This window comes from Eutrigla gurnardus (genome assembly GCF_963514095.1).
Source record: "Eutrigla gurnardus genome assembly, chromosome: 9".
NCBI classification, from domain to species: Eukaryota; Metazoa; Chordata; class Actinopteri; order Perciformes; family Triglidae; genus Eutrigla; species Eutrigla gurnardus.
In genome coordinates this window covers 3,120,522-3,147,957 of record NC_139923.1, presented here as the reverse complement: position 1 = coordinate 3,147,957, position 27,436 = coordinate 3,120,522, and the positions used below count along the sequence as shown (strand labels likewise).

Sequence of the window (27,436 nt, the reverse complement as noted above, 5' to 3'; positions counted from 1 at the left end):
AGCCATAATAACAGACAGACCAAACAGAATGCACAGTATTACCCCCTCAAACGCATACAAACGAGGCAAACTTACCTCGAGGAGTATTTCCCGCTAACTGCCTAACCCAAAATCTTACTAAACTCACCCCTAGTCTTCATGCGGCGTGCGGCGGGTAATTACGCACTGGAAACCAGCGGGTCTGAGAAGCCACCTGCGAGCAGGCCGCCACGCAAGATCCCATGGACGTGCTCCCGAGACACCTGTCCGTAGACAGGTGACACTAACCACATTGCCACAACACTACACAAAGAAAAAAACCGACGTGACCCAAAGGGGAAACGCCCCTACAGCTTAACAGGGAAACTCCAAATACAACTCATCAGGGCGGCAACACTTACCTTCTCTTTGCACTACGCACAACCGACAGGGGAAAAAAAACCCAAAACGCATCCAAATGCTTCCACGGACGCGAAACCTTCTCCCTTCAGCGCGACCCCCCCCCCAAAAAATTTCAGGCAACAAGGAAACACAACGGCATTCACCACCGACCTACACGCGCACCAGGCCCTCATCAGCTGATCCACGCGTAAAAACAAACACGTGTCAAACAAATCTACAACCCATAAACATGTTACTGAAAACCACGAACGGACGAGCCCCCATTTGTCACAACCTGGCTCTTTGGGCCACGACAAGACGGGAGACACACTGAATTTAAGAAGGTTTAGCAAAGTATATTTATTTAACATAAAGCAACGCAATGTGCAACAAAGGAAAATAATAAACAGATGGGATGTGACCATCAGTCTATCAGTAGTGTAGGATGTGCATGTGTGTACAATGTAATGGATGTGTGTTGTAAAGTGCATAACTGAGCATAATGGAACTTAAGAAAACTGCAGCTGCCACATCACCCGTAGGACATCTGCTGGAGAGGAGAGAGAGAGAATGAATGAATCATGGGTCGTTTTATAATCTCAGGAACACTGGGCCCAGGTGCCCATGATTGACCAAACTCCTCCCACAAACCCAAGTCACATCAGGAGCCTGCTGCCTCAACAGCAGGGGTCATCACAACACACACACACACACACACACACACACACACACACACACGTGAAGTAATGGCAGCTGAGTATTAGGCATTATCTTGTTTATTCGTGTGTAACAGCACAGTTTAACAGCCATTTTTGTATTTGCGACTTAAAGTTAATCCATTTTTGAATTACAGAAAAGATCTATATCAACATAATCTTTTATTTCAAGCGCTGAATCAGAAAGGACCCACATTGAACATTGATTCATCATTTTAAATGATTTATCCACTACAAACTCCCAACTCTTCTCTGGTATCATTGTTTTAGCAGTAAATGAAATTAATATTTTTGGTCAACAGTTTTTGCAGTTTTCCAGCATTTCATAGACAAAATGAACACTAAAACACACGGACAGTTTAACTGATAATGAAATAAATAATTTGGTGCTTCCCTAAATCATTGTTTGTAATAAAACAAGTCAACACACTGTTTCTTGGTGTGAAACAGTGTTTTAGTGAAAGCTCTCTCGTGTCCTCAGTCTAACAAAAAATGATTCTCTGTCTCAGTCCTGACAGCGATACCGGCGCTGGCCATCACTCCTCAGCCGGTTCAGGCCAAGATGGCGGTGAGTGTGGCGGCGGCGGTGGCTCCATCGGCCGGGCTGGTGAGTGGACTGGAGGCGGGGCCGGCGCTCACCGAGGGTCAGAAGAACACCTGGTTGTACCTGGAGGAGATGGCCAACACGCTGATGAGTAACGTCCAGCAGCTCAAGACTCTGATCGAGCAGGCCAAAAACACTGCAGGGGTCAAAGTTCAGGGAGGCAGGAAGGAGGTGAGAAAACACATCTCGCACACAACAAACGCATGTCTGACATACATGTTCTCAGATTTAGATCGGTAGCATTAACCAGAAATAAAAACAAAACAAAAAAAAAACGTTATTACTGTGTGTGTGTGTGTGGGTCTGTGTGTTTGTGGGTCTGTGTCTGTGTGCGTGCGTGTGTGTGTGTGTGTGTGTGTGTGTGTATGTATGTGTATGTTCAGTGTGGTCTCACTCAATCGTTTCAGAACCAGATCACCTTTCAGCAGCCAGACGATTCGGAGGCCAAGAGGAGCGCTGACATCACTGAGATCATCATAAATGTATGACAGACACAGCTTTTATTGTAAAATATTTTCAGGACCATTTGGTGGATAATTCATGACTTGCAGTGTTTCCATGTGGTAAAAAGGAGGAAACTAAACCAGGCTAATGAAGTTGTATTCACCAGGGTGGGAATTTCATGATGGCCTTGATGCCCTGTGAAAAAAATTTCAATTTATGGCCAAGGTGGCCTTTGTGCCCCTGTCCAAAGTTCCAGTGTAAACAGCGCTAGTGACGCATGGTGGGCTTTTATGGAATTACAGCCACCCTCGTGCGCACAGCTCTGATCCCGTGTCTGTGGATCAGAGCGCTGCTCTGCTTGGATTGTTCCAAAATACAACCTGCGCAACTTCGCGAGCCGCGCAGGTGAATTATCAACATCACATGCAAGAAGAACATCAACCGTTCGTCAGCTTAATTACAGTCACCCGAGTGGAGCTGAGCAAGCGGGCAGTGAAAGCACACAGCGGCATTTGTATTATAAAAGTACCGGTCCGGTTCTGTTCCGGTTCCGCTCACACCATGAGTCTGAAGCCCAAGCCCGACCCAGAATCCCGCTATGTCCTACACACTCATCAACAGTATGTTCAGTCATAAAATGGCGCGATAGCGGGGTTGAACACTGAGCGATAATGAGAGAGACTGCCTATTAAAGTCTACGTCATGTCCACATTGCCGACCCGTGTATGTGCTCGTGCATCTTTATATATATATAAAGATTTCATACAGAATATAATGTATTGCTCTCACGTAGTAATTACTTTGTAAGATGTAATTTAAAAAAATTCCAATGTAACATTAACTTGGTATTTATATTAAAAATATTTTAATACATAATTAATGTTTTGTTATGAATTGGGATGGGATGGTATTAATCTGAAAGGTAAAACCATCTCATTTTACTCAATGGCTAAAATACTCAATACTCAAAAAAAAAAGGAAAGTGAAGGCCAAATGGCCTTGCCCCTAAAATTATGAAATTCCAACCCTGGTAGTCAGTGATATATACTCTCCCTGATGAACAACATTCTAACATTATTTATATATATATATACATATTTAGACCTAGTGTGTCAGCTGTTCATATCTCCTGTGTCTTCATCACGTGCTCATCGTGTGTTCACCTGCAGCAGATGTGTGTGAACTGCGGCCGGGTGGCGATGAGTGAGTGTACGGGCTGTCACAAGGTCAACTACTGCTCCGCCTTCTGTCAGAGGAAGGTAAGACTCACCTGAGCCAGCCACCTCCACCTTTTCATTTCAACTGCTTCTTTTCCACAAAGAAAGTCTCCTTAATCTCTGCAGTGAGTTACAGACAAACGTCTGACAAAGCCAGATAACAGTGAGAAACAAAGAGCAGCGTCATTCTACACTTACAAAGGAAAACACCATCTGATTTATTAGGCTGTATTTTGCATAGAAATATGGGAATAGAACGGACATTCCCAATCTACATAACAGCATGGTCAGAGCGACATTTTTATGTGCACCGTTGCCATGGTGACCGTATTGGCGTGACACTTCTGTAACCACCTAGGGCAAGGCGTGGACTCACTGAGGTGAGGAGTAATGACTAGCAGTGGAGTGGTAATATTACAAAGCAGTCCTGACCCACTCCTGGGACCAGACAATGGTCCTGACCCACTCCTGGGACCGGACCACAGTCATGATCCACTCCTGGGACCAGACAACGGTCCTGACCCACTCCTGGGACCGGACAACAGTCCTGACCCACTCCTGGGACGGACAACAGTCCTGATCCACTCCTGGGACTGGACAACAGTCCTGACCCACTCCTAAGAAGGACAACAGTCCTGATCCACTCCTGGGATGGACAACAGTCCTGACCCACTCCTAAGAAGGACAACAGTCCTGATCCACTCCTGGGAACGGACAACAGTCCTGACCCACTCCTGGGACGGACAACAGTCCTGATCAATTCCTGGGATCGGACAACAGTCCTGACCCACTCCTAAGAAGGACAACAGTCCTGATCCACTCCTGGGACCGGACAACAGTCCTGACCCACTCCTAAGAAGGACAACAGTCCTGATCCACTCCTGCGACCGGACAACAGTCCTGACCCACTCCTGGGATGGACAACAGTCCTGACCCACTCCTGGGACTGGACAACAGTCCTAAGAAGGAGAACAGTCCTGACCCACTCTTGGGACCGGACAACAGCCCTGACCCACTCCTAAGAAGGACAACAGTCCTGACCCACTCCTGGGATGGACAACAGTCCTGATCCACTCCTGGGACTGGACAACAGTCCTGACCCACTCCTGGGACGGACAACAGTCCTGACCCACTCCTAAGAAGGACAACAGTCCTGACCCACTCCTGGGATGGACAACAGTCCTGATCCACTCCTGGGACTGGACAACAGTCCTGACCCACTCCTAAGAAGGACAACAGTCCTGATCCACTCCTTGGACCGGACAACAGTCCTGACCCACTCCTGGGACGGACAACAGTCCTGACCCACTCCTAAGAAGGACAACAGTCCTGACCCACTCCTGGGATGGACAACAGTCCTGACCCACTCCTGGGACCGGACAACAGTCCTGACCCACTCCTAAGAAGGACAACAGTCCTGACCCACTCCTGGGACCGGACAACAGTCCTGACCTACTCCTGGGACCAGACAACAGACTTGCTGTTCAAGTACGCAAGCAATGAATTGGAAAAAGGAAAAATGAAGAATGCTCATTTATAGCTTACATCTATGGGCATGGGGGCATTTACATGTGCTAATTAGGAACTGGCACGCACTTTGATTTTACGAAGACGTGGGATTCTTACTATGATATGACATGACATTTCTGCGGGTTAAGAACACTCTGAATGCGACGATGTAGACTTTCCTTAGGAGCATTCTGTAGAACTAATTTAAGAAGAGACTAAGGAAGATGTTGGTGGATGAGGCCCGGCGTCTTTCATTAAGCATGTTCCTGAAACATCTCTGTCCTCACAGAGCATCTAGCCTGAATGCTTGCTGACTCCTTACAGCTCACAGCAATCCTGGAGCTCTCCTCAATGATCACAGAGAAAGGAGGACCAGACGTGTCACTCCGTTTGGACTGATATAGAAATGAGCTTATTTTTATTTGTTCCCCACTGTAGGACTGGAAGGAACATCAGCACACCTGCTGTCAAACCACAGGCAGCATGGCCGTCCAGGAGGAGGAGCCTCTCACAGCCATGGACATGGACAAGGTGAAATGAAGGCGGCCGTCAGACAGGAAGTCCTTATATGGTGCTAATAAGCTGAACACTGGAACTTTAACGGTGATGGTTTCCTCTCAGACCGACGGAAGAAAAGGTCTCGCATCCTGAGAGCTGAACATTATTTCTTGTGTTTTTCCCCATTCACAGTTTCACAGCCAGAACATTGTGCTGTTCCATAAAAGGGGGCAAGATGGTTAAGGCTGCAACTATTCTATCCATTCATTTGTCAATTATTTTGTTTGTTAATTATTTTATTAATAACCATAATGTTTTTTTATTTCTTATCTTCCCTCAGGGAATGATTGTAGCATTTTGCTGCCATTTTTACTCTCGATAAATACGTTAAATCTCCGTCCAGAGACTGTCCTGGTTAAATAAAGGTCAATAGAATCATAAGTTTAAAAAACCTAAATAAAACAATACTATTAAATGAACCCCTCCCAACCCGGTCCCTACTTAGAGATGACTGTTGCAGGTATTTATTATCTTGTATCACTATGAGTCAATTCTGGTTTAAAACATTTTACTTGTTTGTTTGTTTTCTTTCCAGCTAAATGAGCCACTTTTTATTATGTGAACGTTTCAGGGTTTGTTTATTTTTCTGAATACTTTGTACAAGAGATTATGTTGTAGTTGTTGTGTTTTTAACTGTGATTCAAACTGAGAAGCTCTGGAAGAACAGAAACTAAACACTGAGTCCAGAGTCGGCGTCGAACCATGAAATTAACCTGGAATCAAATTTTCCGTGCGTGTGCTGCCAAACACCAGAGGAGTGGATGGCCTCCTGTGATTGGTGCTTTCAGCCAGATCAGATGTCACCTTGCAGTGGATTTCATTTGGGACAGATTTCAGGGCGAATCATAAAGGACATGTTAGAAGTCCAGTTTTCAGTTTAATTTTCACGTTGCATATTTTATGTTCAGTTTGATCTTTAGAATTATTATGTGACACTTCATTTGACTTTTTTTTATGAAATTTGTTTTATTTCTTTAATGTTTAATGCAAAATATATTTATGTATCTTCATCAAAGTCAAATTAAAATGACCATTAAATTAATTTAATAAATACAAGGTTTTCTACAATATCCTTTCAGATTATTAACCAGCTTTTCCACTGATTTCTAATCATTACATTTTAAATCAACCCTGCACTCTTATCAGACTTCACTCTTCAGTCTCTTCTTCTGTCAACATGATTCAGAATAGATTTCTGTCTTCATTCATCTCCTCAGATGTTTATGAAGTCACTCTATTAATGAAATTCAGATTTCAGGTGGGATTTGAACTCAAACTCAGGGTCATTCCTCCTGCAGACAGATGTCTTTCTTTTTGATATGCAATGCTTTCAGGTTGAGTTTTTTGATATTTCTGACAGTCAGCAGTCAGGTGATCTGTCACAGCGACTGATGAATCTCCTCACATATGATGACGTTTGGTTGTGGAGTGTCTGTCCCAGCAGGGCTCAGCTGTCTGCTGCTGCTCACCCACAGTGAACAGGCTTTCCTCCATTGGTAGTCAGTCTCTGAGCGATGGAGTCACTCCTTCTGCAGTCTTAAAACAGTAGTTAGGTGTGACTGTTGGGACTCCATGTGGACATGTAAACTAGTGGAGACGATAACGGAGGACTAAAGCTGCGGGAAATAGTATATTCATTGTACTTTTCAAAGATTTTCTATTTTTAAATTGTAATTTTAATACTTTGCCATATATATATGCATATATATAATATATATATTATATATATGCATTAATATATATTATATATATGCATTTATATAATATATATATTATAAAAATATAATATTTATATATATTATATATATGTATACATATATATATATATTATATATATATGTATTTATATAATATATATATTATATATATGCATATATATATTTGGCACTTTTAATTACATTTTAATGCTAATCATTTTATTTCAGTACAGTTTTGAATGCAGAGCCTGCAGTATTGCTATTTCCATTGATTGTGTGTGTGTGTTACTGTCAGTCGTTCCTCTGGAGAGTTGTGATTGATGAATTCTACTGAGAAGCTTTTAAACCTTCACATATGTTGGTTGTCTAACTTGAATGACCTTCAGATGACCTCTGTGGAGGTCCAGATTCTGGACTCTGTCCTGGAATATGCGGAGAAGCTCTGACGTAGTTTATTAATAAGCTTATGTGTTTGTTTCATAGTGTGTAGGATGTATAGAAGTACTGCCACAATGTGAAAATACTCCACAAGTGACCCTGCATTCCAAACCTTGGTTAGGTAAAAGTATGTCAGTAATATCAGCAGAATGTCAGTGTTTTAATATTCCTGCTGCATTAATGTGTTTGTTCCATGTTGGAACTCCTTTATATTCTGTTGGCTAGTTTCACAACAGTGATGTATACTCTGTAAGATCATCATCGGTCTGTGGTGTCGTGTTCAGCTTTCTGGCTTTGAAAATAATTTATTTAGCTGAATAATTTGGAGAACTTTCTCAACACACGATGGGGAACGTTCCTTCAAATTATCCCAAACATTCACAGCTGTGAAGTAACTAAAGCTGTCAGACAAGTGTAGTGAAGTAAAAAAAAGTACAATATTTACGCCTCTTTAAAAGCTCAAATACCTTGAATTTGTACTTGGTTCTAGTCCACCACTGATCTTTAGGTATGTAGACGCTGCATGAAGGTGAGTCTACGCCAGTTTCTAAGCATCTCATCATCTAAGAGTCATTCATACACTTGACCACTAGAGAGCAGTCTGATCTGTCACACTTGTAGGTTAGATGGTGTATGACGTGTAGAAGAAGATAACACAGCGCTCATGTTTGTTAGTAATAAGCTTGTAATGAACCCAAGTTTCTTCAGTGTGATGAGTAACATTAGAACTCAACTGCAGACCGCCGCCAACAACCAGACTGATTTTTGTGTGAAAACTTTTATTTTGAAAAGATGAACTTCAACTTATAAAATCAGTCCTTGTGGGTTGGTGTGATGTCGACGTGTTGCTGATCCTCTGAAACAGTTTGTTCCTCAGAGTTCCGCTTGTTCACAGGAAACAGGAAGCTCAGACAAACGTTGCTGCTGTCACATGTAGAAAAATAAAAACCTCACAGAGGACAGAAAACAATGGCAACGTACACAGACAGCTGACACTAAGACCGGCGGGCGGTGGCGTTGCTTGCAGCTGAGGAATGGTCCATGAAGCGGCGGTGGCGTCTTCATCAGGCGTGCATGGAGCAGCAGCGGTGCAGGAACTTTTTGAAGAACTTCCTGAACTCCGTGTTAAAGACGGTGTAGATAATGGGGTTGAGGGCGCTGTTGACGTAGCCGAGCCACGTCACCACGCTCATCAGGGCCGGCGGGACGTGGCAGTCCTGGCAGCGAGCTCGCAGCGTGTGGAGGACAAAGAAGGGAGTCCAGCAGAACAGGAAGGCACCTGCAGGAGGAGGAGGAGGAGAGATTGTCTAGTATTAAACACACAAAAAACTTCACTCTAGATTTAATACAAACTCACAAACAAGGCACTCTATGATGCAATACAGCTGTAAAGAGGGAGACACGAAGATACTTCCAAACGAGGTGGGGGAGGGGCCAACACCCCATGGCCACACGTATTTAGGAGACAGGAAGTGTGTACTAAAAAGTGTATACTTGTAATCTGGCACCTAGAAGAGTCCGAGTCCAAGTCCTGCCACTTCTGGTGGACCACCATGGCACCTTATTTCAGGAAAAACATGCACGACAGTCAATGGCTAGAGAGAGCTGAGCACTTATTTGCATTATATAATCAGATTCATGCAGAAATAAGATCCGTTTGATTTATACTAAATATTTTATTAGTCATACAATTTTCAAACAAAGCCGACACCTGAACAGTGAGATGACCTAACAAAGCAGAGATTCATGAGAAATACCTCTACAGTGAAAATTGTGTCTGGCCAAGCTTTAGGTCGTAATTGGATTTCAGATTAAGGAGCTGCAGGATTAGCTTCGGTGTGCTAAAGGGAAGCACTTCTACGCATTAGAACCAACACCGAGTGCTATTAATAGACGACCTTTTCTTCCTGCTATCTCTCAGCAGACGTCAGAGGCGTTCAGGTACCCGCAAGCCTCTGAGTGGACATCAGAGGTGGAGGTGAGGCGTTCAGGTACCCGCAAGCCTCTGAGTGGACATCAGAGGTGGAGGTGAGGCGTTCAGGTACCCGCAAGCCTCTGAGTGGACATCAGAGGTGGAGGTGAGGCGTTCAGGTACCCGAAAGCCTCCAACTGGATATCAGAGGTGGAGGTGAGGCGTTCAGGTACCCACATTTCCCATTATATCACTATACATGTAAATGTATGGGTAGATAACTAAATATTTAGTAGCTGCAGTAACTTTGTAATCCATTAAAATCCACATGAGAGCAAACCTGTGTGTGTGTGTGGGAGGCTCAGCAGAGTCCAGACTTCACAAGCACAGTTAGAAATCACTCTTATTTACTGACATGCAGGCTACAGTTACATTACAGTCACTGAACTGCTGAATTGATGATAAATGGAAATGCATTTATATGGTTGTTTCTCGTCTTGTCGACCATTTAAAGCTCTATGGCCTGCTCTCTTACACACAGATACACACACACACATACATGTCTCCGCCTTTTTCCAGAATCGGAACCAACTCTGGAGAAATGTGCCAATATAAATGGTAAATGGTCCTCATTTATATAGCGCTTTTATCCAAAGCACTTTACAGAAATGACTGACATTCACCCATTCATACACACATTCACACACCGACGGCAATTAGGGTGAGGCATCTTGCTCAGGGACACCAGGCACTCAGCTAGGAGGAGCCGGGGATCGAACCGGCAATCTTGCGGTTGCCAATCAACCCGCTCTACCTCCTGACCTAATCCCCCCCATATGCCGATATGGAAATGAAAGTGATTCCAGCGGCTTTATATCGGGAGAGGATTTTGATTACTTCGTAGAAATTTACCGTTTCTGCGTTACCCAGCTGCCCTCTCAACTGCCTACTCGTTAACACACTCCCCAAGACCAACAGGGCAAGGAGGAGGAACTGGCCTCCTCATCTCACCCAGGTGGTTCCACCAGGTCCTTCCTCTGGACCATCTACCCAGATCTGCACTTGAATTCCACGCCGTCTCTGTCACCCTTCCTTTCAAACTCACTATCATAGTGATCTATCGCCCACCCGGTCCTCTCTGTGACTTTTTAGATGAGATGGATGCCCTCCTGAGCTGCTCCCCTGATGATGGCACACCACTCGTCGTCCTCGGTGACTTCAACATCCACCCGGGAAAGCTGCACTCATCTGAATTCATCGACTTCTTTTCCGCATTTGACCTCACACTCTCCCCCTCTCCACCAACTCACCGGGCCGGGAACCAACTTGACCTTGTCTTCACAAGATCCTGTGGCATCTCGGCACTCTCTGTTACTCCGCTCACCGTGTCCGACCACCACTTTGTGACTTTCTCCCTCCCCATGAAGCCCACCACATCCCTCCCCTCTACGCCTCGAACTGTCACCAGCCGCCGCAACCTGAAATCCCTCACTCCCTCCGCTCTCTCCTCAACTGTTATTTCCTCACTACCATCCTCAGAACAGTTCTCCTTAATGCCTACTAAGGAAGCCTCCTCCATCCTGATGTCCTCACTCTCCTCTTCTTTGGACACTCTCTGTCCCCCAATCTCACGACCTGCGCGATCATCTCCCTCCCCTCCCTGGCTGTCTGAACCTCTGCGAACCGACAGATCATTGTTGCGAGCGTCAGAGAGAAAATGGAAGAAATCGGGCCAGCACGAGGACCTTGCTCACTACCACCACCTCCTCTCTGACTTCACCTCAACTGTTTCGGCAGTTAAATCTGCCTTCTACCTGGCAAAGATCAACTCTTCTGCCTCCAACCCCAGGAAACTCTTCTCCATGTTCTCCTCCCTCCTCACCCCTCCTACCCCTCCCCCTCCTTCCTCCCTCACTGCCGATGACTTTGCAACTTACTTTACCAAGAAAGTAAATGACATCAGCTCCTCATTCACGCCAATACCATCCCAGAAAACATCTCCACTAACTCTCAACTCTGATGGTCTTACCAGCTTTAGCCCCCTCACCTCTGAAGACGTTCACGCACTTGTTACATCTAACCGTGCCACCACCTGCTCCCTCGACCCGATTCCCTCCTCTCTTCTCCAAGACATCTCACACGACATCTTGCCATTCCTCACCACCCTGATCAACTCCTCCCTCACTCAAAGGTGCGTTCACGCCAAACCCCACACAAATGATTCCCGCGAAACATTTGTATGAAGTCAATGCAAAGACGCGACTTGTTGTGAATTCACGGCGGGTGATTCCTGTAGTGCGTGGTGCTCTGATGCCAGACCAATCAGCGTTGAGATTCTCCTTGTGTTGTCATTGGACCAGAAATGGAGAGAAATGGTAGCGGTCCATTGCCGGTGTCTACACAGAGATAAGCCTCCTCTCCCGCACACCCAGGCCAGGCGAATAAACACAAATGATCCCGGGAATAGATAGAACCGGTCCTGCAGCCGGACGTAAAACACATCAGTTGAGACATCGTGAGCTAGGAGGCCTGCAAGCCAAGGTAACAGCTCTGTTGGTGACGTATCGGAGAATGACATGAGAGATTCACTGAGCGTTCTTATACACAAATCTAACAATTAACTGCAACTTTCTTGACTTGCAAATTGATCTTTTAAATTGACAAACATCAAATGTTTAATTCATGGTACGATTCAAGAAAAATATTTGTCTCTCACCGCTGACTACATTTCTTTTCTGAAATAACGTTCCATGGGCAACAGTAGAGGGGGCGGGACTTCGCCTCTCTATAACCGCTACACAGGAAGTGGACTCACCCACAACGACAGGAAGCACCTTCATGGCCTTCCTCTCCCGGCTGTTGATCTTGGCCGTCTTCCTCCTGCGAGGGTCCGGGTTGAACTTGATCTCGGCGAAGCTGACGGTGTGCACGGGGCCGTCTTTGTATCCGGCCGAGTGGAAGGGCTTGTCTGCGGACTGGAAGGTGGAGGGCTCATCGAGATTATCCGTCAACTCCCTCTCTATGATGGGCGGCAGCGGCGGTGGCAGCGAGGCCAGCGGCGGCAGCGCGGCGGCAGCCTCCTGCAGCTTGCGGCAGGCCTGGATGCTGTTCTTCAGCTTGGCTTTCCGCGCCTCCTCCCAGCGCCGCAGGCCGCGGAACATTCCGCAGTAGAGCAGCAGCATGATGGGACACGGGATGAAGAAGGAGCACACGGACGAGTACAGGACATAGTCGTCGTTCTCTAGTTTGCACTCGGTGGGGTCGCGGCCCGGCACGTTGTTGATGCCGAACATGATGGGCGAGGCCACGGCCAGGGCCACCACCCAGGTGGCTGAGAGCAGCACCGCCTGCCGCAGGTCCACGTGCTTCCGGTTGTAGTTGAGAGGGATCAACACGGCGATGAACCTGGAACATGTGAGAGGGATTTTACTGTGTGCTGCACCTGAGATTACAACGAAGAAGAAGAAGCTGTGTAAACACGGACGTGCCGTCTACGCAAACAGCGTAGCTTTAGCAGTAGAAGCTATCAGGCAAGTGTTCTTTTAAATAAACTCCTGATGTACTTACAAACTTTAAAATGCCTCGTTTTGTGAGTACAGACCCTATGTGTACTACTGCAGAAGTTTGGTAACATTCCATGCATTATTAGTGGGGAAATTTACGAGATATACACTATGTACCATCGCGCTATTACTAAGCCATTCGGCTGATAGCCCTGTCTTGACCAATGCTGACCATCGCTAAAAATGCTTCTGAGGGGGTGTTTGGCTGGATGTCTTGGTGGAAATGACCTAGGGTGCATTTCACTCCAAACCATCACTTTAATGACATCTCACCCTGATGTTAGGCCTCCTTATGTAGCTGCAATCCACCTGCTGTAATCCTCACATGATGTTTAACATTATATTATTAGATTTACACTCTCTTGCATTTAGCACTATTTGCTTTGTCATGTTGGAATATGACATTTTTTTTCTTTCTTCCCTCTCCCATCTATACTTGTATAGGGGAATTTTTTTCCACAAAATCCAGCTCAAAGTGCCTGATGAAACAAAAAAAGATAAGAGCAAGTAAAGAGGGAAGTAAACAGCTAAAAATTCCTGCCAATAAAAACATCCACCATTCACCATCTCAATTAAAAGGTGGAGCAGATGGTTCTTGTTCAGTCTAAATAAATCCTTCTAACCTGAAGCCTGACAGATTCAGAGCACTCTCTCGTTATCGCTCCCAAATCAATCAGACCTTGCATCACTTAACAAAGTTATTAGTTGCATTTGTGATTGACAGGTCCAGTTTTTTTAATTATTTTTTCTCAATAGGAAGTCACATTCAGATCTATATTTGTTTTTTAAAGTGTTTTAGGAGTACAACAGACACACAGAGAAGTGGTCACAAATAAAGAAAAACAATCCCAAAATGTCAGTGCTCAAAATGTTCAAATCATTTCCAAACTGTTTTTAACATAGTCGTTTTCCAAGTAGCTGCTTGTGACAGGTGACCGTGTATATACTATATATATATATATATATATATATATACACGTATATATCCTCCTCTTCCACTGTGCATATATACACACACCAAAAGATGAATCTTCCTTTGTTTTCTGTGGGTGTTTTATGGGAATGTGATCAATTTGCATGTTCCACATTTAAATGTGCAGTGTGGGACTCTGGTCTTGACTTGGTCTTGCCCTGCATGGTCTTGGTCTTGACTTGGTCTCAACCCCTCAATGTCTCGGTCTTGATACCCTGTGGTCTGGGTCATGGTTTCAGTGGTCTTACGCTGCTGTGATGTACTGTGTTCAGTAATCCGGTCCTGAAGGGCAGCAGGTCAGTTTTCTGTTAAAACCATCAACCCTGCGGAGGGACCAGAAGCCTGTGGCCAGGTGGACTCTGCAGACATGCAGGACCTGTTTCCTGCCCCGTCTGTTGAATTATTTAGACTCTTAAACCTCTAACCGCTGCCGGCTGCTTCAAAAAGCTTCAGCTCATCACCATCAGTCCACGTTAGCCTCACTGCCTCTATCAGTCTGATGTAATCTATTTATCTGGACTCGGGACATCAGATTTGAGGAACAGCTCAGGTTTTCAGCTCAGATGTCATCAGTCAACATCAGCCGAGAGTTGGGTTAATCTCATTGTGTCAAACTAACGAACGCGGAGTGAAGCGGGCAGTTCATCACTGCAGACGTTTCCTCCCATTCCTCTTCTTTTCCAGCTTTTACAGGAAACGGACAAAAAGGTCATGGTCATATTTCTACATGAGAGTGAACCGTGGCGTGTCTGTCTGACCCCGACGACCTTCAGATGACAGAGGTGCCGTCGGGGCTCTGCTTTGATCGATCGGCTGCTTGACCCTGACCCCAAGGCTGATTAAAAGCTCCAGTTATGACACAGTGTGAGAGTTACGACTGAACTTTGACCTCTTCCTCCTCCACTTCAACTGCGCATAGTTCCCTTTGATATTCCAGCAGGAGTTTGGGGTTTTGTTTGTGGTGCGGATTAGCTGGTTTGAGGTGTTCTGGAGGGGGGTCGCGACCTTGAACCCCAACAATAACTACACCTGTCGGACTTTAACTGCTAAGGTCATCTGTTTTCAGGAAGTCGGTCGGTCATACAACCATTCAGTCTGCAGATGATGAATCCTAATGACGGTGGGGGTCTTTAAATCTGTTGTAACCGTGTAGATTATTTTGTGTTTATTATTTTAATTATTTCATTTTATGTTGTTACCCCTTGCATTATTTTATTATTAATGTGCAGTTATGATGTTGGTTCCGCGTGCTCTTATTTTGGTGGGGACCAGATATACGGGGCTCGAGAAGGTGTGCTAGCTCTGCCCTCGTGTGCTTTGCTCTCGTCGTTGAATCTGACCTGTAAGTGAGTTAACAAATAAAGTCTTCCTGTCCTGCCGTAACGGTGCCTTTTCATTGGAGAAGTATTTACCCCCTTGTAACCCGCAACACCCACGGTCCTGGAACGCTACCCATCCAGAAACCAGGGTTACAAACATCACAAGGATTAATAATTATCAAGGGAAGTTCAAATCTGGTCTCTGGTCTCCTGATCACCCCCAAAAAACAAACAAAGAATTACACACACACACACACACACACATGCACACATGCACATGCATATTTGGTATTTATGTGGTATTTAATTTAAATCTGTTTTTATTGACATGGCTTATTTGACTTAAATACTTCATTTTACTTAATCGTACTTCCTTTAAATACACTTTTGAGGTACTCAAATTATGAGTAGTTCCATTTTAAGCTACTTTAACCTTCTATACTCCATCAAATTTTGGAAGTAAATATTGTCCTTTTTAATCCACAACATATATGTTGTTGTTTTTTACAAGTTGCCAGATTCAGATTAATAATAGGAAATATAATTCAAGCAATGATTAGCTATTGTTATGGATTAAGTGACTAAATATGTAAAATAATTAATATAAGCTCCACATTCCCCAGCTGATTAAATGTATTAAATGCGATGAGCATATTAATACATCAACTTTTACGTGACAGTATTTTTATACTGTGGTATTACAAGTAAAATAAAAGATCCGAGTAGTACTTCCACCATTGACTACAGTACTGACTAGTTTAAAACAGGCAGCAGGTCGAGGTGAGGTGCCCTGCTGTTTACTTGTTGCTACACCCGCTGTGAGACTGACCTGTCGATGCTGATGGCGCAGAGGTTGAAGATGGAGGCGGTGCACAACATCACATCCATGGTCATCAGTCCGTCACAGAGGGTGGTGCTGAGGGTCCACACGCCGTCCTGGAACTGAAGGAAAAACGCTGAGTCCCTTCACTTCTCCTCAGTTTACACACACACACACACATATACACTATATTGCCAAAAGTATTCACTCACCCATTCAAATAATATAAATCAGGTGTTCCAATCACTTCCATGGCCACAGGTGTATAAAAGCAAGCATGTGAGAAAGAATGGGTCGCTCTCAGGAGCTCAGTGAATTCCAGCGTGGTCCTGTGATAGGATGCTACCTGTGCAACAAGTCCAGTCGTGAAATGTCCTCCCTCCTAAATATTCCACAGTCAACTGTCAGTGGGATTATAACAAAGTGGAAGCGATTGGGAACGACAGCAACTCAGCCAAGAAGTGGTAGACCACGTAAAATGATGGAGCGGGGTCAGTGGATGCTGAGGCACATAGTCACCAACTTTCTGAAGAGTTAATCACTACAGACCTCCAAACTTCATGTGGCCTTCAGATTAACTCAAGAACAGTGTAGAGAGCTTCATGGAATGGGTTTCCATGGCGATCAGCTGCATCCAAGCCATCATCAGTGTGTGACCTCACAAATACACTTCTGGAAGAATGGTCAAAAAGTCCCATAAACACACTCCTAAACCTTGTGGAAAGCCTTCCAGAAGAGTTGAAGCTGTTTTAGCTGCAAAGGGTGGACCGACGTCATATTAAACCCTATGGATTAAGAATGGGATGTCACTTAAGTTCATATGTGAGTCAAGGCAGGTGAGCCAATACTTTTGGCAACATAGTGTTTATCTCTCTCTCTCTCTCTATATATATATATATATATGATCCAACAAATGTTAGATGATAACTAAATTAATGTCAATCAATTAATAAATGCACAAATATATTAAATAGTTGAATTATCCATCCATTCATCCATCGTCTACCGCTTATCCTGTATTCGCATATTCGCGTATTCGGTCGCGGGGGGGGGGGGGGGGGGGGGGGGGGCTGGAGCCGATCCCAGCTGTCTTTGGGCGAAGGCAGCCCAGTCTATCACAGGGCTGACATGTAGAGACAAACAACCATTCACACTCACATTCACACCTACGGGCAATTTAGAGTCACCAATGAACCTATCCCCATCTTGCATGTCTTTGGACTGTGGGAGGAAGCCAGAGAACCCGGAGAGAACCAACGCTTACACGGGGAGAACATGCAAACTCCACACAGAAGGAACCCGGGGCCGACCTGGGAAACAACAGAATGCAACACTTGACACTGAGAACACATGAACTTGTTTTTATTCTTTTCCTAAAATCCTTTGTTATCCTTTGAATGTGACCTCGGCTGACCTTTGACCCGCGGCGGAAAGCGTTTGTCTGTTGTCCTGTGACGGACAAACACTGACAGTAACAGCACAAGTGTTCACTGTTCAGGTTCATTTAAAGTTGAACTTATGGATGAAAAGAGGATCTCCTCCCTGCATCAGTCCGTTATTGCTGCAACACATAGTTCAGTATCCATCCAATTAAAGGTGAATTATAACCAGACTCTAAAATAAAACAAGTTCCGTTATTTCAAACCCAGACTCACAACCATGTTGGTTTAAACACCAAGACCCAATAAAACAATAAAACAAATACATTAAATATCAATCAGTAAATACAAATCATCAGCATACAAAATAACAATAAATAATATACATAAATAAATGCAAATACACACACACACACACACACAAACACACACATACATATATAATTAATTTATTAATTCATTATAGAGATGTAAATAAAATATAAATAAATAATCAGTAAAATTCAAATCTATAAATAATTACAATAAAAATGTATAGTACAAATAGAACAGAAATGTATACCTAATAAAATGAATGAATAAAAAATCATAAAAATATAAATAAATAAAAACATGAATACAAATATAAAAGAAATCAATAAAAACAATAAAAACTATAAAAATTGCACAAATATAAAATAACAATAAATTGATACAAATATACATAAATAAACATACGGATACAAAAATATTGGCCTTTCTGCATGGTTAAAGGATTATTATGACAACACTCAAAATTTGACAAAATACCATGAAAGTCATCACTCAATATTCACATTTATGGAAAAATGTAAATAGGTCAGAATTACTTGTTCACACATCATCTAAGATCAGTTTGAGTCTTATTTGCTTGTCCTGGAGCTTTTGACCATAAAAGACTGTCTTCATCAGTTCATGTGAAGTGGTTTTCCTCGGTTATGTTATAAACCAACACAGTCTCATTCCTAGTGGTCACATACTGATGATTGCTCATTTCCCCTGGAGTTGATGTTCAACGTGGAGGCTCATCCCATACATGTGAATGCAAATCCCTCATCGTCAGATTTGATGCAAAGGGTTAGCGCTGGAAGTTTTGGTTTCCGGCGATGCATTTTGTGTTACAGATCTATTTATTTACTTGCATACAGTGGTGTAGTGGAGGCTATACGCAGGTATACGTGGTATACCCACCTCTTTTACAGTATACCCACCTACCAGCCAGTAAGCCATTGGTATACCTAGCAGTACACCACGGCTTGCATATATATATACAGTATATATATATATATATATATAATAATAATATAATAATGGATTGGATTTATATGGCGCTTTTCAAGACACTCAAAGCGCTCTGACAGGGTTCCGGGTTCCATTCATTCACACACAGTGGCTACTATCGTAAACTACGATAGTAGCCACAGCTGCCCTGGGGCAGACTGACAGAAGCGTGGCTGCCATTCTGCGCCTACGGCCCCTCCGACCCCCACCTCAAACATACAGCAGTCATACACATTCACACGAGGCAAGCTGGGTGAAGTGTCTTGCCCAAGGACACAACGACCATGACACATTGACAAGGGCGGGGATCGAACCGCCGACCCTCCGAACATTGGCCAACCTGCTCTACCAACTGAGCCACTCCTGAGTGGAGCTTGATTTAGAGTTTTTCAACCTTCCCCGGTGAGTAATTCATGCAATCTAGAATAACAAAATAAACAGCATGTTTAACCATAACCCTAACCATAAATCTAACCACAACCACAACCATAACCATAACCATAACCATAAATCTAACCACAACCATAACCATAAATCTAACCACAATCACAACCATAACTCTAACCATAAATCTAACCACAACCACAACCACAACCATAACCATAACCATAAATCTAACCACAACCATAACCATAAATCTAACCACAACCACAATCATAACCATAACCCTAAATCTAACCACAACCACAACCATAACAATAACTATAAATCTAACCACAACCATAAATCTAACCACAACCACAACCATAAATCCACCCCTAACCATAAATCTAACCATAACAATAATCCTCCGTGTTGAAAACCAACACAAAGAGGGGTTCCTCCTGCATCAGGAACTTGACGTGACGGGCCCTTTGACCAAGCATCAAGTGTCTGATGAATAGGGATGAATGTAGTCTGAACACAACTTGTCCTCTCTGCTGACATAAGTCAACATCTGCTGCTTCCATCTGCCGATGAAGACTGTGTGATACAGTTGAAAGCTCCAGAAGAAGACACTGCAGCGCTCCCTGCCCTATGTGGACCTCTGAGCGAACCTCACTGGCTAGCTCCTGGCTGCCGCTCTGCACTGGGCTCATACACCGGGGAAAGCTGATAATGCCCACCTGCGGTGTGTAAGCACCACAAGCTCCTAACTGCCGGCTCAGCCGTTTTTCATTCAACCATGTGGATGCAATAGAAATACTCTGACTTCCGTATTGAAGACCTTTCAGGAAAAGTACAGAAGTATTAGCACCAAAAGAAGAAGTGCTCATTATGCAAACTGTCCCATCTATTACAAATCACCACTGATTGTGTCACCGTGAGACTGGACCTGATCCCAGCTGACATTGGGCAAAGGCAGGGTAACCAGTCTATCACAGGGCTGACATGTATTTATTGGTTATGTTGGGACCTAACCGTTAGGACTACACAATGCGGCCTACAAAGCCTACACAATGGGGCCAGACAATGGGACAAAGGAGATAAAAAACTACAACCACCATTTTAGTGTCACCTCCACCTGGTCGCGAGATCTGACGTCACACAACTGGTGCCCCATTGGCTGGCAACTGCATGGGACTCCAGGGGGTCCCCCGGACCAGCCGTGAGCTATAAATCCCGCGGCCACCAGAAAAACTTTCTCTCTCCAAAGTAACTTGCGTTACGCCAGGAGGTGAAGATTACGTCTGCAGCGTTTCCCTTTGTCCTAGGCCGCAGTCTTTCCCCCAAACTCGCTGGACGAGCAACAGACTGTTTTCCCCTCTTTTTCTCTACTCGTTTTATTTTTCTTTTGTTTATCATTTTGGATCCCGAGGAGACCACCGCGACAGCGCGACTCTCCCGTTCCCCGCGGTAAGAAGAAAAACTTTCTTCGTCCCAGCTGCCAGCAGAACGGATAACTTGACCCGTCTTTGTCTGAAATCAGCTGACTAAATCGCCGATTGTTCATCATTTCCCTGCAGAAGGAAGAATAACTAACGGTTTTCTTCAACCAATTGGATCCGGCGCTGAACGAGCGCCCACGAACTACCGTCCGTTGCCGGCGTCAAGGAACGCCATCACCGCACGGGACGAAACCCTCACATCGACGCATCTCACATCAACAAAAGTAAGAGGCTATTTGTCTGGGCAGAAGCAGAGATTCGATAGTGTAGGACATGCTTGTAATTCTTGTTAATGTGTTTTAAGTTCTGATCGCGGATCGCCGAGTCCGTTTGTTCATGTGCTGCTGTATTCGAATGCTGATCGTGTACCCACGCAGCTGGGTTGATTTCTGTAACAGTGACAGTGTCAGTTTTAGGTTATCTTTTCCCTGATCCCAGGGTGGTGCCCCGTTTATTCATGATTATATCATGATAATATATTAAATATAATTATTAATACCGATAATCATATTGATATTGATAGTTAACTGTTGATAACCAAATCTGCTCCTGCTACAACCCCAACAGTTATGATGCTTCAACGAACTCTTCGCGTCGCTGTTGACCTTTGACCCCCATGAAGTCGGAAAGATCAGTGACACGGTTACTTTTGGTTCATCATCTTCTTTATGTGTCATGAGGTCATAGTTGTTAGTTTCATCAGAAAGCTCACAGATGTCACTGATCAAATGTGTTCATGGTCTTTAATAATCTTATGTGACACCTTTAACATTCAGATAAAATGCATTTCAAAACACTTATGAAATTCAAATTCTATATGTCTAAAAAGAAACGAAATCTTGATTTTCAAGTTGATGTGGTAATGCTGAAAAAGAAAATCCGTATTTGAAGCTGAGAGGCTGATAAATGGAAGTAAACATCCTCTCCATATGTTATTATAGAAACAGATTATGAATGACAATATGGTAAACCACAGCTGTTATTACATGAAATGTGTCCTCATCATGTTACAGTTGTTGAAAATACTTTGATAATAAATAATGAATACGAAATATTCTTACTCTATATCTTATAAATACACAGAGTGTAGACATCAGGAAGAGAGAGTGTGTAACAATATTACAACCTTAAGTACTGTACTTAAGTAAGTATTTCCACTTTCACAGAGGGGGGGGGGGGGCATAACTCCAGTGTGTAGACACCACCAATATTTCATGGCTGAATGTTCCCATTCATTGTCTATGTAAGAAGCCTTGCAATGCCGGCGCGGAGCGGCGAGTTTCCAGAGACCGCCGCCCGCAAGCTCTCGATAATCTTTTAAACTGAGCGTTATCGGTCTAAAATAAAGACAGATTCAGTAACTGCATAGCTTGTTTCTCACCTAAAATGTTTTCAGAAGCACATTTCGGTGAACTATTTTCGTAAAATAAGAGGGAGGTGGGAGGCTGCGAGGGGAGAACGATAGAGCTCGGAGGAGCACAGAAGGGAGGGTTGTGTGTGTGTGTGTGTGTGTGTGTGTGTGTGTGTGTGTGTGTGTGTGTGTGTGTGGGGGGGGGGGTTCAAACCTTTCAAATCGTAGAATACAGCTTTAAATAATCCTTCTGGTTCAAGTTCAAATTCAAATTCAAAATTCAGTTCTTCTCTCTGTTTTTCCAGGCGTAATAACATTCAGCCCAACGGCTGTGGCTCTGTTGTGAATGGCAACCTCAGAGGGCGGAACCAAAGTATAAAGAAGGTCAACGATTGGCTGAAAGTTAGACCTCGGGCCTGTGCAGGGTCGTACTGATATGACTCAGCAATCTCCATGAATAAATGACTTGAAACTTCACCAGTACGTCCTCCTCATATTCATACTGGGAGTGTTGGGAAGTTGTTCTCTGACAAGTATCTACTACTCTACATTGAATTGTGGATCCAGTTCAACACACCAGGTATCTTCCAGTTATCCAGCTTAAGTAACCCTAACAAAGGCAATCTGAGATAAGCGGTCAGACGACGCTGGTTATCAACTCAACCAGGGTTTCCCTGTCCAGCTATGAGCGCGTGCACATGAAAGAGGCGGGGTTTGCAGCATTTGACCAATCACAAACATGGATCAGTCTACGGGCAGCAAAGCGGCGTATTTCATGTACGAGGAGCGAACCATAATCTTACAGAAATATAAAGAAGTTAAACATGTAATACAGGCAAAAAGCAACAGTTTCATCTGCAACAAGCAGAAAGGACAGCTGGCAAAAACTCATGAATAGTCCTAATAATCAATAATGTCACTGGGCCATCATGAGGCCACGAGTAGGTCTGACTATAGCTACATTAAATGAATGTGTTGCTGATATGTATTCTTATGGCATTTTGTATGACAATATCAGCCTCATTCTTTCAGCTGCAATCCCTGCAAAAAATGAAATTTAAAAACATCATTCAAAGTGGTATTAGGCTTATAATAACGTGGCCAGCACCTCCATCAGAGCGCGTGTCACCTGATGAATTGCATTGCAGAGCATGTTCTTGGTCAGGTTCTCTGCATCACCCACAGCATACATAAAAGTACCCGTGGAAAAGTAACGCAGTGCAAGCTGTCACTGTGAGCACTCAACTCCGACGTGTCGCCCCGGCAACATACGTCTGGAGGAGCTGACACAGATACATCATGCCCTCTGATGAGAATCTGTCTCTCTCATAGAGAACATGGTCATGGAAAAACGGGGGGTTTTGCCGGTCTCTGAACACTCTAGTTCTCCTAAGAGACCCGATCCACGATCCACCGAGCTTCTTTTTTTTTCTTCTTATCTGCGCACCAAGAGAGCTGATTGGTCAGTCGGCGGTGTGTCTCCACGTTGATCTCTTATCAGGAACATAACCTGCTCCGGAGCAGGTTAGCTCCACAGCGTAAGTTACCATGGCGATCTACCCCGGTAAGAAGTGAACCAGCGTCGTAGGATGGAAAACCAAGAGTAAACGCTTAAGTTACCTCGCTAAGCACAAATCCTGCTTCCTACAGACCCCTGGTAACAAAGTCCAGTTAGAGCCAGAGAACTTTTTGCCAATGGGATGCAGCAGAGGGAACACGTGTTCCTTGTGCAGGAAATAAAAAGATCAGCGTACACTGGAATGAGTCCCTCTTGATATTAGCGGCTAGCTCCACCCGGCCACTAACATAAACTGGGAGCAGCCAGACTTAATAACAAGTGCACCCAGAATCTGCTTCTAGCTTCAGATGTGATTTGATATCAATGAGTGAATTTGAATGGCTTTTATTATGTTTAGATAAAATAACACCACAGTGATTTTCACAAGGTTGGATTACCTAAACCCAGAGATACTTCGGGTCGCTGAGCTCTGCTAAAGAAAACACTGCAGACACTGATGTACACGATGTGTTGAAGACAGGAAGCATCTCTGCTAAGTCACAGTTACACTGGTATGGACCTTTAAGTTATTTTACAGATTCAGATGAATAATATGGAATATGATCAATGAATAAATAATCACAATAATGATCAGTTAAGATTAAACTGCCCAGCTGTATATAAAATCATTCAAATGAGCTCCACCTTTACCAGCTGCAAACCCAGTTATATAATACAAATTAATGTAGAATGAGACATTCTGCAAAACTGTACTTTTGGTACTTGAAGTTCATCTTTTACTTGAGTTAACTTATGAATTCAGAGTATTTGTATGCTGTGGCATTGCTACAACTTCCCCCAATAAAGATCTGGTCACGAGGTCAAAGGGTGAAAATGTCTTTGCAGCAGATAAATCTTAATATGAAACGGAAGCTCTTATTTTTTAACCTTAAAATACCATTAATTTACCCACAAAACCATAACGATGCAATCAATGTATTTTAATGGGCTAATTAATCAATAAATGAATGGATTTTTTATAACTATTTAAAAAATGACCATGAGTCTTGACCATGAACCATTAATTAAAGGTAATGGTTTACCTGCAAAGAATTTTACAACCACTTGCTAATAGAGATGGAAGATTCCCTCACCCACTTGTATCAGCCGGATCCTTTAACTGATCCGGGTGAGTCGAGTCTGCTGTCTCCATTCACCCAGCTTACTTGCTGCTGTTAACATGACCCAGTCCATCAGTTTACCCAAGCAAGTGGCTGCTAGAAGTTAACACGGACAAGAGAAGGTGATTCAATGACTTCCACGGAGTTAAACTTCAGTAGTTCGAAGCAGCCGAGGTTTTGTTACTGTGTATCACTCCGCCGACCAGACCAGAAGAGAGGAGGACTCGCTGCATGGATCACTCACTGATTCACCAACCAGACCAGAAAAGAGGAGGACTCGCTGCATGGATCACTCACTGATTCACCAACCAGACCAGAAAAGAGGAGGACTCGCTGCATGGATCACTCGGTGAAAGTTCCTCCATAACAACAGACCAAACTGACAGATTGAGTGAGTCTGCTTCCTCGAAACTTAAACCATTGATATTTAAGGAGTGGATTAGACTTCATCAGCATAAATCATCCTTTTACAATAATATAATAAAATATATTTTCATTTAAATGAAAATATATTTTTTTTACTTTACTTCACATGTTGGTCCTGTGATAGACTGGCAACCTGTCCAGGGTGTACCCTGCCTTCGCCCAATGACAGCTGGGATCGGCTCCAGCCCCCCCGCGACCCTGAATACAGGATAAGCGGTAGACAATGGATGGATGGATGGATGGATGGATGGATGGATATATATATATATATATATATATATATATATATATATATATATATATATATATATATATATATATATATATATATATATATCACGTTTTACGGATAGGATTTCTATACTCTGGGTGACACTGACTCAAGTGACTCAAGTGACCCGGATCAGTTTGGTGATTGACCCAGAGATCCATGAGTCAGCACTCTGACTCGGATTTCCCCTCTACTTAACCCCTGACCAAATGACATCCTTTACTTGAAACCTTAAAATATCTTCTTTCTCCTTTTGTGGTGACTTTTGTGCTTTTTGGTTCATTTTGAGTTGTTTCCCCTTTCGAAAACCAGGCAGATACACCATTAAAATACTATTAATATATGGTTTAATTGATCCATTAATGACTTGGCTGAGACACAGATAAGAGATAACATCGGGCTAATGTTCTTGTCAGCAGCAGCTCATTTATGTTAATTATGGGGGAAATCATGCACGTTCAATGCACTTCATGTCATACTTAAGGGCCTTAAAGGGATTGGGTTCTTGCCTCTATACAAGCCCTTACATCCTTTAATAACACCTTTATGTAAATGATAGTAGCCGAATGAGTTTATCACATATTTCAAATTCTTGATGGTGCAAAGTGAAGTATCCCTTTTATACTATATGTTTTAAGGGGCTTGGTTGCTTTTCTAAAATAATTGTACTAATTAATTCACAAATGAAGGGAGATCTGGTTCCCACCTTAATTTAAATGGAGTTTTTGAAAGTTAAAAGTATACCTCACGACAGATGAGGTATGTACAACCACCGTGTTTCCGCAGACAGTGCCGCGGTGAACTCACCTCCGAGTAGACGAAGAGCGGCAGCACGAGCACCGCGAGCATCAGATCCGCCACCGCGAGGCTGACGATGAAGTAGTTGGTGGTGGTCTTCAGCGCCTTCTCGGTGAACACGCTCAGACACACCAGCAGGTTCCCGCAGATGATCACCACGATCAGCAGCACCCCGAACAACAGAGCCGGCACGTTGTGGCCCCCCGCGGCCGCCTCCGGGACCGCCGCCGCCGCTGGAGCCGCCGCCGCCGCAGCGCTCAGGTTGGCCGCCATCTCCGCTGCGGCTCCTCCGCTCCGTCCCGGTTCGAGCCACAGCAGCGCGGCCAGCGGGCTCTCATGAAGGCCGGGTCGGACTCTGGTCCCCGGACTGTGGTCTCATCATGGTGTCACGGAGACTCTACACGGCGGAGCTCCAGAGCGCTCCGGTGCGCACTTTACGCAAAAGAAAACAACTCCGCATAAAAGACGGTGGGCACAGGTGGAGTTCGGTTTTGTCTACGAAGTAAAACACATTTAAGGCATGAACAAGTGTTCATAAAGTTCTGCTTGTTCTCGTGAGAAAGAACATTTTGTGTCGCGAAGATGGAAACAAACCCGAGTTGACCAACAGCGCGTTCAAATCCACAAATCACCAGAAAGTTGGGAAGGGAATCCCCGTGTCCTCTTGTTGAAGCTTATGTTGAAGAGTGTCGACCCGCCGGAGCGTCTCTGCGGTCAAACCGCGGTGAATGTGTCGGACTGCGTGTGTTTTCAGCTCCGGTGTGTTTACCGGCAAGCTCCTAAAGGCCACCGGGGCCAAATTAGCCGATTAAAGCCGCTTATTAGCTGCGCTTCACGGTGCCCTTCAGTCCTTGAGCTGCAGCAGGAGATAGTCTGTGTCCATCTGTCTATCTGCCTGCCTGCCTGTGTGTGTGTGTGTGTGTGTGTGTGTGTGTGTGTGTGTGTGTGTGTGTGTGTGTGTGAGCAGCGGCGTCTGCAAAAAAAATCTGCATCTTTTTTTAACATTGAGTGAAAAAGAGGACAGTGAATGTGTCACAGAGTGGCTGGAATAGTACATAGATAGTACACAATATAATATAACACAGTACAATGTGAACAATATGTTACAACCACTATGACCCACCATCCAGCTGTTGTTCCCCTAAAATGATATTATTTCACGTTTAAAGGGATTTTATTTTAAATTAATGGATATTTAAGGATTATGACAGGATTATTATAAAGGAAAAATCATT

General features: G+C 43.9%; 2 protein-coding genes across 4 annotated transcripts in view; one reads left to right on the top strand and one right to left on the bottom strand.

Annotated features, from left to right (window-relative positions):
• The window catches only part of deaf1 (DEAF1 transcription factor), a 29,340-nt gene extending 22,907 nt beyond the window's left edge, over positions 1-6,433 (top strand). For both annotated transcript variants that reach the window (XM_084017240.1, XM_084017239.1), the window contains exons 10-13: positions 1,586-1,851; positions 2,064-2,162; positions 3,294-3,383; positions 5,289-6,433. In XM_084017240.1, the coding sequence (XP_083873366.1) occupies positions 1,586-1,851; positions 2,064-2,162; positions 3,294-3,383; positions 5,289-5,390 (557 nt within the window). In that variant the 3' untranslated portion in view covers positions 5,391-6,433. The remainder of the gene's footprint in view (positions 1-1,585; positions 1,852-2,063; positions 2,163-3,293; positions 3,384-5,288) is intronic.
• Positions 1,622-27,011, bottom strand: LOC311018327 (D(4) dopamine receptor-like). 2 transcript variants are annotated; one of them, XM_084017242.1, is made up of 4 exons: positions 26,211-27,011; positions 16,140-16,252; positions 12,271-12,860; positions 1,622-1,743 (listed from the first exon to the last, which is right to left on the bottom strand). In XM_084017242.1, the coding sequence occupies exons 1-4, from the start codon at positions 26,472-26,474 to the stop codon at positions 1,712-1,714; spliced, it is 999 nt and encodes a 332-aa protein (XP_083873368.1). In that variant the 5' UTR covers positions 26,475-27,011; the 3' UTR covers positions 1,622-1,711. The 2 variants fall into 2 exon arrangements, with proteins under 2 accessions (XP_083873368.1, XP_083873367.1); XM_084017241.1 differs by lacking the exon at positions 1,622-1,743 and adding an exon at positions 8,322-8,822 and having other exon boundaries at positions 26,211-27,008.
• Positions 27,012-27,436: the final 425 nt, after the last annotated feature.